The 12,360-nt window shown below is 36.7% G+C and overlaps 1 protein-coding gene across 1 annotated transcript in view; it reads right to left on the bottom strand.

The window, feature by feature from the left end:
* CLSTN2 (calsyntenin 2) overlaps positions 1-12,360 on the bottom strand; it is a 422,996-nt gene that overhangs the window by 85,392 nt on the left and 325,244 nt on the right. The window contains exons 5-6 of the mRNA XM_085298685.1: positions 7,131-7,326; positions 5,124-5,332 (exon numbers count right to left, since the gene is read on the bottom strand). Of these exons, the coding sequence (XP_085154811.1) occupies positions 5,124-5,332; positions 7,131-7,326 (405 nt within the window). The remainder of the gene's footprint in view (positions 1-5,123; positions 5,333-7,130; positions 7,327-12,360) is intronic.

Raw genomic sequence — 12,360 nt, 5'->3', positions numbered from 1 at the left:
CTTTCACAGGCCCTCTGCTCTTGCCAGGCATTCTGAACACAGCCATGGAGATTCCTCCTCCCCACACACACAGAACCACAGTAACAATATAAACTCCTTTTTTCTTTGGAGTCAGTAAAGCAAAAATCTGATCTGCCCATTTTACTATCTCAAATTGCTTGATTAGTTCCTACCTAAGAGGATTTAATGAAATACTGACATTGTGTGCTTAAGTTTCATTTAGTATCTGCTTGGTGTTTCTTTCTGTATTATGTTATTTCTTGTATGCATCTTTATACTTCCCTGTTTTGTTCTCTTTGCTGTTTTACTCTGTGATCAGCAGAGAGAATTCTCAAGAAACCAAAACTGGCTAAATCTGCAGTAGCAAACTGCTACAATTTGCTTGACACATTAACTGTCTTCTGAGATTTATATTATAAACTACAACATATTTGAATTTCACTAAATCTAAGACTTTTATTTCATTATGGTCTTTCAGGATTTGAACTACAAAGATTCAAACCATTTAAGTTTATACTGGAAGGTCACCTCAATGTCTTGTAGATACTATTGAACAGGTCATTGATTTCTTAATTGTTCTATTTTTCTATTACCTTTGATGCTTTATGTTACTTTGTTATTTTACAATTTAATCAATATGATTATAGAGGGGAAGCACTATAAATACAGGCTAATTAATGTATTAAGACTAGATAGACTAAGAATTTCTATTTGCATCTTACCTACGAACAAAAGGGTAATCAGTAACATTAAAAAAGGGAAATCTAAATGAGAGAAATAAATACTTTTCTACACAGCTCATAATTATCCTATAAAATTCATCTTTCATAGTCTTTCTTTGCGTTTTCCCGGAAATACCCAGAGCTATAATAGATTTAAAAAGAAAATACCAAAACAAGTGACAACAGAAATATAAATATTCCTGCCTGAGGGCACATGCCATTACACCTCTATTTCTTGACATCAGTTTTGGGTATAGTTCAGTACAAACCTCCTTATTCCATGGGCTTCTTTCATCATATTTTGAAGGGGCTGATTAAAGTCACAACAGCAGGAGAAAGACCTGACTAATGATCTGATCTACTATGGCAACTCCCTCTTAAATCTCATATTTATTTCCTGAGTAAACAGGAATGATAAAACTGAATCTCCTAACTCCTGCAAACGATGCAGGGTTGGTCTGGTCTCAGGAACGGCCTCTGCTGCCAGCCTGCTCCTGGGAGCAGCAGCTCAGCACCCCTTGCTGCTGACAACCAGTGGGAGCTGTGCTATCAGAGTCAGGATGGAGGATTAGAGTAAGTTCTTGAGACAACAGTGCTCAACAGTGCTCTTTTTACGATAATAGAAAGAAAATGTCAGTTAGGGAAAAAAAAAATGTAAAATTTAACTGTAAAATTTCACTTCTTTTCTGACACAGTATCAGGTTTGTATAGCTCCTGACACATACCTCAGTGCTGCAAAAGCAACTGCATGACCTTGTGAGGCCCTGCTGAGGTCTGTTTGCTAAGATACATAGCTTGATAGAACTTATACTGACAGGACAGATGAGTGGGCTTTTTAACTCATCTTCACACTGAACAATTTGAGCATGTATTTGCAAAGTGCTTCCCAGTGGTGGCCAAATATCATACCCACTATAACCACTTTAGAAATGAGGAAGCTAAGTAATAGATACGGAACTTTTTCCCCAAGGTGAGACAGCAGGTCAGAATCATAACAGAACTTATGTCTATAGCTGTACTCCTCAACCATCTGATCATGTCCCCTCACAAATGAAGGCAGAAAATGCACTAGGTGTTGTTCTGCTTGCATTGCAATAGATCCACATATCGTGGTTTAGTTTTCCTTTGCTCCAAAAAACAAATCTAGGCAATACTGACGTGATGACAGCTGAACTGGCTGTTAGGATTCCTTGCTAAAAAGACAACCAAACTAGACTGCATGCAAAAGTCTTAAAATATATCTTATCCCTTTAGTCCCAGTTCTTTGTGCAGCAAAGCATGAATTTGTCCTTTACCATTAAGTATTTGTATTTTATGGCTAAGAGTTCATTACCTTCCAAACTATGCTCATCATATACAAGAGAGTCAATTTTATTAGCGTTACAGTTTCATAACACAACATAATTTTATTCAGTAGGCAATTTTATACACACAATCGAAGTAGCCAAATATAAATGTGAAGCTTTATTCTACCTAGGACTTAAGTGCATAATTTAGCAAGATAATTTGGCCCTGTCCTGTGCCAACCATAAGTGTCTAGATTTCCTCAGTTTGGTGATGTAAAGTGGACTCTGCATTGCTTCAGGCTGATGGGTTCTCTCCTTCTTTCTGCAAACATTCCCTATGTCCATCATAATTTTTTAAGAAAACAGAATATTCCCTGGACTGAGCTAGATATAAGAAATGTTTTGCCTAAAAAGAGAATGCTAAGAAGTGAAAGCTGACAGAATAGCATGCTCATCTTTCTAAAAGTCTGCATTAGTGGTGAAAAAATCCCACCACCTAAGACTACATGTTTCCTTACACAGCGAGCTAGTTTTGGAGCCATCTGCAATATTTAGATTTGAGTCTAAGCATCTGATCCAATATTCAGTATGGGCAATGAAAATCTGTGAACTGTTTTCAACAGGGTCTGGATGCAAGAGACATCCTGCCAAGTCTTTCACTAGAAACAGTGAAGTTCATGTCCAGACTTGCTTTTCACAATGAGCAAAAACTAGAAGTAAATGCCTAATTAGAACAGCACTTAACACACACAGCCCCAGGCATATCATACATCTATTTTAAGACATCGTACAGCTAATAAAAATGGGCACAAAGCCAAAGAATTTGGACCAGAAGAAGTATAGCTTAGCTGGCACAGAGAGACATTCTGAGCAGTGAAATATGTTGGAACTAAGCAACACATTTCTGTCACAAAATGAAAGTGCAACCATCTATTCTGTTTCTAATCCCAGCCAGATAAAACAATTACAGTTATCTAAAGAAAACTGCAAATTAGACAACAATTTCCGTTGATTGCTGTAGTATTGTACTTTTAGTGAACAAATACATCAAAAAGTTATTAATGGAATTCAAGACCAAAAAAAACTCTATGTATTACAACCTATACCAATTATTCACCTTTAGTCACTGCAGGCTTTGAAGTCAAATTTAAGTCTACAGTTTTCTCATTGCCTTTACTAGAAATGCTGGTGACAAGTACATCAGGACAAGCATGTAACCAAGGCCACTTCATATCCTTTAGGTCAAACCTCAGATTGTAGAGAAGCCCTGGCCACTTGGAAGTCAGTTGTACTATGCTGAGCTGAAAAGGCATAAACCACGGGAACGGCTGTGCTAATCTCTGAGTATTCATCTGTGACAGCTGCCACAAGCCTGCTATGAAACCACCTGCAATTCCGCTAAGTAACCAGCCACAAACCAGCAACTCATCTGGAGCTCTGGAAGGATAATGGTTTCAAATAGAAACACAGAAAACTTCCTTTTACCACAAGGTGGGAGTTCTCACAACCAGAAATAATCCAGACATAGGAGAAGCTCAGAGGGAACTACACACAGATATCTACTTCCAACTGCTTCACTCCATATATAAAAACCCTTTGTGTTATTGCTCTGATAGAAGATTATTGTGCCAGCTGACCCCATTTACTTAAACACAATCATAAGCATTATGATCACACTTCCTATAGAGGATACAGAATGTCTGCCTCCCAATGACAGTATTGTAACAAGAGGGCTTGCTTCCCCCATGTCATTTACATTGTATTGATGCTAACCAGTTATTATCTTTTGATGCTCCGCTGTACACATGCAAAAGCTGCATAAATAAGGATGACTCATTTCTGAATAGGAGAAAGGCTTTTTATAAAACATCCTAACATGAAAATGGCTGCTAGGAGAAAATATGCATGCTTTCAATTTCCCATTTGGCCAAAAATCAGATTCAACTTCCAAAAAGTATTCTCCTCCTATATACAACACAGATTAAATAATTCTGTTAGAAAAGATAAATCAGAGCATCCCTAGGCATATACATAGGGTGCTTGTTCTGGAGGAATAACTTCTATGGACACAGAAATTTACATTTTGAATTTCCACACAAGCATGCCTGTGTGAATATCTATAACAAAGTGTCTTGGACTTTTCCTGCAATATCTCAGCATGCTGCATGTGTAGCACAACTTCCCAGCTCTCCATCACAGGTCTCTTCCCCCAGCTTTACAAAAAGCAGCGTCCTGAGCTACCAAGTGATGCCATTACAGGACTGCTGAAGCCCTTGAAAGACAGAGTGACTACTTTATGCTGTCAGAAGCAACCAGGAATGGAAGAGAGGATCTCCAGCAGAATTTTAGTGCACCCAAGTCACCACTCTCAAACTCAGGTTAGGGGTTGCTCTCCAGTAAGAAGCTGACCAGAAGAAGCTGACAGGCAGGGCAGCCAAAGTCAGAAATTGCTGCAAACAGAAGACTTCATACAGTTTGTTTTTTATCTTTTTTCTTTTCAATGTTACCATATTAGAAAACTAACTAAAGCCAGAAAATGAGTTACTACTTCTCCAATGCATATTTTATTTCACAAGGTATATTTTATTCCATACTACAGAATAAGAGAATTGCTTCAGGAAGCACCACAAGTGGGTGGATCTGTGGAACCACTCCCTGAATGTTCAAGCAATCAATAAATATCTCCAGAAGATAGTCCTTTCTGTATTTAGATCTTCAGCCAGAAAGTTTATGGAAACGAGACTAACCATAAACAGTGAATAAACCCTACTGGATTAGACTACACACCCGCATTAGGAAATGCCATCCCTTGGATAGGGAACTAAATCTCAGACAAGAATTAACAGACTGACAGAGAAACATATTGCTCTTCTAGAAACAGATTTTTAAGTTTCGTAAGTAACTATAGCACTTTCTTATCTAACCTTATATAAAAGGTTAGGTAACTCTTACATTTTTCCAATATAATAGTGCCTTCATCCTCAGAGGTGAAAACAGGATTATTCTCTTCAGTTAAAACTAAAACAGGCAGACTAGTATCAGCTAGTAGTGTCACTATCTACAGAAATTCTGCATCTGGCCCAGGACTTACAATTGCATCCTTCTCCACACTCACCGTTTCTGTCAATGGCAAAAGGAACATCTGTTGTGACAATTTCATAATTGCAAATCTGGCTGTACTGTGGAGAACAGTCCTCATCCAGGGCTTCTACTTGTAGGATACTTTCATAGATCTTTCCCTCCGTCACTGTGGCTTTATATGCTCTCTCTTTGAAAGCCGGCGAAAATTCATTGACATCCTTTACCTGGATATGGACCACTGCCCTAAAATATGTAAATGAAGAATTCAAGGAAAAAAATTAGTTTACTAAAATTTTAAGTAAGACCATACTATTAACAGATTGTTTTCAGAACATTTAGAGGACTAATGCAGAAAACAAGCAGAAAACAAGATAAACCTCTGCTAAAATGAGAAATTACTGAATTAATATGCTTAATTTTAGCAGTTCAAAAACCTACTGTGATGTTTAAGTGAAAACATATTGCCCCAGCTAACAAGGAGAAAGCTTCATGGTGCTCCCTCTTAAAACTATGCTGCCTTTTAAAACCGACTACCAGCAAAAAGCCAATGAAATCATTTCATTGTAAAATGGATTAATAAGTGAAAAAATAGAAAGAGAATTACAATACTTTTACATATTCATCACTACATAAGGTCAGTTTATGAGCACTCTTCAGTATTAAATAAGCCTCTCGCATTCAGCTAATTATCTAATGCCCTAATTACCTGGAACATTGTACCTCTAGCTTGTGAAAGAAAGAGTACTGTCATTATCTCAAACTGACATGTAATATAATGTGTAAGGACAGCAATGATCCACACACCCACTGTGTCAGTGTGGGCTGGAGCTTCCCGGGTGATTCACACCACCACACTCATTTGTGAACAAATCAAAGGGTAGGGTCCTTGTTGCTGACAGTTCTCATTAGGATAATGACTGTGCCACATTATCAATATGTGTGTTATCATAAACCCTTGAGGGTCAAAAATGAAATCCGTTTGTATTCAATGTACAAACCCCGAAGGCATTCTTTTGAAAGAATTTGCTATCTGAACTGACAGGCAGGGTAAGAGAGGGACAAAGTAGTGAAGGGAATTTCTAGATCAACAGCAGAGCCAGAAACAAACCATGGGACCCTCGAACAACCTAGCTTTACTGTGTGGTTTACTATATATAACCACCATAAGTGTACCAAAGTCTGGTCCCAATGTACCAGATTTCATTTTGGTCATGACTGGACAAAAACACTCCACAAGTATAACATTTACTATATTGTTACTGATGATGGAAAAAAAACATCATAAACTTTAACAATATGAAGCAAAATTTGTTTCTGTAGCTTCACAGTTATTTGATACTGCACGCTTCCTTATAAATGTGTATTTTTATTTTTAATATCCTTTAAAAATTCAGGATGGATTATAGAGCTAATTACATTTCTTACTTGTCACGTGTCTTTGACGAACAAAATGAAGAATGATTTCTATAAATCATTTATTTAAATGGCTCTCATAGCAAAACAGTTTGCATAGCAGTTACACATCTATACCTGAGTATATTTCATCTTTAATAACAAGTGGTCTGGAGTTTGGTTTCATGAACTGGACGAAAAAAAGGCACTATGCCATTTAAGGTTATGCAGGGAACTGGCTTCACTGTATGAAGTACCACCTATTAACTTGCAAGACTCCCTCTTTCAGAGTATTTGAATTCCTTTGAGACTTGCCATCCAAACGCAGAGGTTAGAAAAGCACTGTGCAAAGACAACACACCTACAGCTTACACACATAGTAAAAAATGGGCAATTTCCCTCATTTTTTACCATTTGAAATGAGATCAACAGACAGAAAACATAACTTATAATTGATACTTAGGAGATATAAGTATCTTCCACATCCTGGTTGATATGGTTATTGTATCTGTTTAATGTGAAAGCAAGAACAGAAAAATAAACTGTTTTTCTACCTGACTATAGTACAAAAGAGATGCTCCAATCTGGTATGTACTGTAGTGTAAATGCATCCCAAAGCAATTTTTTTTTCTCCTCATTTTTCACTCACTTGTGAGATTTCTTCCAGTTTGTTCCACTTGGTCCTGATCCACAGTCATAGGCCTGGATGATGAATGTGTACTCCTTCTGCAGTTCACAGTCAATTGGACTTTTTGCTTGAAGACGACCTTCTCCAGATGTCTTATTTAGCACAACAGCTTCAAAGGGCATTTCTTGCCCATGGATTTTAAAAGCACAGATTTCACCTGTGAAGAGTAATTCAAAACAACCATAACTGGGGAGAACTAAGTTACATGCATCAGAGTGACACTGGATATGTTATTCATTTGCATTTCCCATGCTGCTATAGATGGGGTAGCAGAGTCTCAGGCAGAGGTTTATAAACAGCTATCAGGGCCACTGGTGATCCACACATACAGCATGATGCAGCAACTGTAACTCTAGTCACATACTATCTTCTTCCTCTGTCATTGCAGAATAGTTTCTTAAAGTCTTACAGACCACTCCCTGGACATGTTAGAAACATGAATTTCCAGCACGAACAAGAGGCATTTATTTAGTTAAATGAAGAAAAGGAGATCCAGCAGAAACAAAAAGATTTGAGATATCTTCTTGCCTTAATGCCATCACTCCTTCATTTTGACACCTGAGCTGCCAGGTGGTAATACATGTGCAGATTCTTGCAGTTTAGTTCCCCAAAAGTGAAAAAATTAACAATTTAGAACATGCACATATTCAAAATGTATCTTGCTTTATTTACATAAATATATGTATCATCTTTGGAACAGAAGTAGTCTCAATGGACCAAAGACAAGTGCCCCCTTTGGGCAGCTCAGTCGCCTACCCACATTTGAACACCCATACACAAATGTTTTCTTGCCAGCAAGCCACACTCTCCCTAGACTGCCTCTCAATGTAATAAAACCATAGCTTAACCTCAGAGTACTATGTAACAAAACAGGTGATATAGAAAGGACTAAAACATTGATTAGGAAATAAGAAACAACATAAAAATGAGAGTCTGGAAGAAAGAAAACGCAGTTTCTGGTGATCTCTTCTTTATCCTTTGCGCTGACAGCAAGGTTATGCACGTTGAACTTATTTTTAGCCATTCCAGTATCCAACTTTTAAAATAAAATATTTATACGAACACCAATGCCGTTTAAATATTTCTGTGACACATTAAACACATGCTCTTTTATGAACAAGTCAGTCTCAGGACATGCATTATAGATTCAAAGATGTCTCCCACTCACATAATCCTTTTCCATTTATTACCAATTTACAGTTGCAGCCTTTCAGAAGACTCCTTGCCAATCATGTTTGAGTCAACTGCCAAATTCTAAATTAATTCTGAATCTGTGACTCCTAGCTCATACCTAGTTCTTTTCTCTATTATAATATACTGTTTGTTTTTAAAGAAGGTAGCTAGTGATTTTATGCAATTTCTTATTCTTATTATGGGTGAAAAAAAGAGAGAAAACATGAAGGATGGAGGAGGGGGGAGATTAGATATACTCAGAGTACAGATACAGGCCTTTAGGATATTCTCTCAACGTCCACTACATAGATCTCTCTCGACTACAACAGGAGCTGAAGCTGAGTTCAGCAATATATGCTGACATTTAGGCAAATGAATCCCACACTTAACGCTTGTGAATCCTGTGAATGTCTTTACGGGATCTGCACACAGATGTTTTAATAATGACGAGGCACTGGGAAAATACATTAGATACTTGTCTGGACCAAGGCTACAGCCTCTCCCACAAGTGGCATGAAAGGGCTGTGTGGTTTTTCAAGTTCTCTGCTAGACAAAAGCCACACTCTTTTCTAGCTTTCTTCAGCTCTCCTTCAGTGAACCCAAATATTTGGGCTTTATAAAAAGGAATGCATTTTATCCTGAAAATCAGACTCTGAAAAACAAGACTTTGCATATGACACAACCATAACAGCAGGCTCTGCAACAGCTGCGAGCTGCTGGGGCATAAACCAAGGGCAGGAACTGAAGGGAAGGCTGAGGGAGGCACTTTGTTTAGCTTCGATCATGGGTGCTGCTCACTGAGCCTGTATCTCGATAAATTGTCACAGATCCCGATGAACAAAAAATCATCTTCATTTCCCTACAACTTCAAAACATTTATCTAAAAGGATACTGCGGATTTCAGTTTTAATTTAATTTAAAATGTTATTTTTCTAGGTAGAAAGTCTAACGGAAAAATACTATTTGTTCTATTCTGTAACAGTGGCTTTCCTAGTTTCTTAATAATGTTTTCCTCAGATGCACAATCATTAATAGAGATCATAACTTGAGTGTTTTGTGTTTATTATTTTATTGATCCACTGTTTGATTATAAACAATACAGCATTTTAGACATCTATGTCTATTGTTCTTAAAAAAATCAAAATAGCTCATGGTAGAAAAAAAAGTAATCTCAAATTTAGTCTAAATGTTTATCATTTTCTTCTCTCCAAATTACAAGGCCTGATACAAATCAATCACAGAAACCGACCAAGTTCTAATCACTCTTCAGCAAATATTTTATAAGTCTCATTCTAATTGATAAAGTATACAAAAATGTGTATGTAAAGTATATAAAAATATATACCTTTCTATATAGAATATTTATATTAAAATACATTATACCTTTATATATAAAAATATATATACTTTTACATATACATTATACGTAAAGTATATAAAATGTATCGTAAACATAATGGCTCTAAAAAAGGTGTCTTAATGAGAGTATCAGAAATGGAAATGATAATAGAGTTATCTCAACTGTAACAAAGTAGAAAATTAAATTAAGTCTAACTATTGTTACACAATGACAGCAATAACACAAATATTTAAAGATTACAGATATATGAAATTACTGCTAGGCATAACAAATACCATTTTTTAAGAAGCCACAAGGCTTTATTCTTTAAGCCCAGCTGAGCTAACCCCAGACCTACCTGAAGCCAGTGGGAACTGTGCCAAACTTACATTATTCACTGGGTTCTTAAATATATACTGTTAAATAATTCATTCAAGGAGAAGGTATCCCTCTTGCTCAAACTCACTATGTAAACTGTGGAACAACCACCTTGTGAACATGGATGCCATCCACCTCGCTTCTCCTTTTTTGGACTAAGATCATTAGAGTGCAGGTTAGCATGATACCTCCCCCCCTCAAAAAGACAATGTGCCAAAAGAATTAAGTTTTGCCCATCATTTTATCTGAACAAATTTGCAAACAGATGATTGAGTGTTGATGAAAAAAAAAAAAGGTGCTGGCAGCAAGTTAATAAAATAGCATTAAGTTGCTGATACCACATAAAGGTGGAAGCACTGCCCATGAAATCCTGTAGCAATTGTATTCAAGGCCAGGATATACATCCTGAGGGTTTATGGTTGTTTCCTATATAATCTTCTGGTTACAGGGTTTAAGTTGACTAAGAGTTGCTTCATTTAAAAAAAATACATATCTGGGTATTATGCTTTCTCTTCATATCATTCAGAGTAGTATTAGCCATAAGCATCTATTAATTTTGAAATCTAAGTTACTTTTAAGTTGAGATGGAGATCCACAACTTACTACCATGGAGCTATTAGTTGTATAATTTCCTCTGCAAGAACCACAATCATTTAAAATATCCAGAAGATGTTTCATACTCAGTAACTTCCATGTGCAAGATTTAGAGTGCTGATTATAAGCCTTAATCAACAAAATTGTTCTATGAATTACTGCTTCTTATACAAAAAAACAAAACTCTCACTGCTTTCAAAATGGAATAAAATATGGAAATAAAAATCCCTATGTTACTCCTTTAACATCTACACACAATTATTCATTTGAATTCAACTTCAGAAGTTATTAAAACACACTGTTGCATACTTACTTTGCCTTTCACAGTTATCTTTGCTTTTAATTCAGCTTTCATTAATGAGCATACAGAACACTTCAAGTGAAAAGCAGGTATCTGACATTTGATTATTTTCAGCAGCACTTAATATAAGGCAGCAGTTGTATCTGACTCTGCGATCCAAAAAGTTTTATTAACTGCAACCTGAGTTTTTAGCACATCCTGTTTTCTCCATTGGGCTTCTAATTGCTCCTGGAATACAGTTTATACAGCTGTGTTCAGGGTATGTGTATGTGTGCAAGTATATGCACATATATTTGTTCCTATCATCAACTTTCAAAGCATTTGCTGATTTCAACTGAATTTTAAAAATATGTGATGCTCCCTACAAATGCTGTGAAATTATGCAAGAAAAGATTACAGAAACTGTGTAAGGGTGACAAAGGTCCCATCTCATCAGAAATCCAATGCTCCACAAAAAAAACCTCATAAACGCCCCACAGCAAGAAAAACTTCAATTCTATCTTGCACCTTTTTGGTACCAGTCAATCAAACATGAGGCACAAGTCTGTAGGAAATCAGTCTTCATTAGTTCACTGCTGACAGAATGACTCATTTGTATTCTTGTTTTGTTTCAATTTTATCACTCTCTCAACTTTTATTTTATTTCTATGTTTACTTTTCTCAGATGGACAAATAACAGTGTGACTGACCATTTATTTAGAGTAGTATCATTAAAGGCAGTGATTTTACACTTCCTGAAGTAAGATCCCAAAGTGCCTAAGAATCAAAGTCCTGAAACCATGCATACCCCTGCTAATGCCCAAGCAGAGACTGCGCTCTGCCTGCGAGAGAGGTCATTCAAGTTTCAGCCGAAGGAACATAAGACAGAAATGGGCACTTGGATATCCGTGACCGAGGAGTTACTGAGAGTTCTGAAGACTCGCGCATGAACACCAACGAGCAACCTGATTTAACTACATGGATCAATCATTCGTAACAGAGGTATTTGAAAACCATCCGTAAGTCCAGAAATGAAACTCCTTCACATACTATATGGCACTATGAGGCCACCAAGAATTTTATAAAACAAGTATGAATTTTCTTATATATATGACTCTGCTCTTGCTGTAACTAGAAGTTTAAAGCCAGCCATTCTTGCCAATGAAATTAAAGCACTATTAATCTGAATCAAACTTCGATGTTCAACCCTTTACACGTGCTCTCCACATACACGTACAGATCCAAACACCAGCACACTGCTCTTCAAACACTGACCCTCAAAGATCTCTGATGACAGTTCGAATGAAAGACGTAGAAGCAGTGCAGTTGGAACTACTATCCAACTCAATAGCTGTTTTCTCAGAAATGCAGCACAGATCCTCTACATACACTCAATGTTGGTTTTTTCTTTTTTTTTTTTTCTTTTT

This window comes from Rhea americana, unplaced genomic scaffold (assembly GCF_003343005.1).
Source record: "Rhea americana isolate MKP2758 unplaced genomic scaffold, rheAme1 scaffold_14, whole genome shotgun sequence".
NCBI lineage: Eukaryota > Metazoa > Chordata > Aves > Rheiformes > Rheidae > Rhea > Rhea americana.
This window is presented reverse-complemented; position numbering and strand designations above follow the sequence as displayed.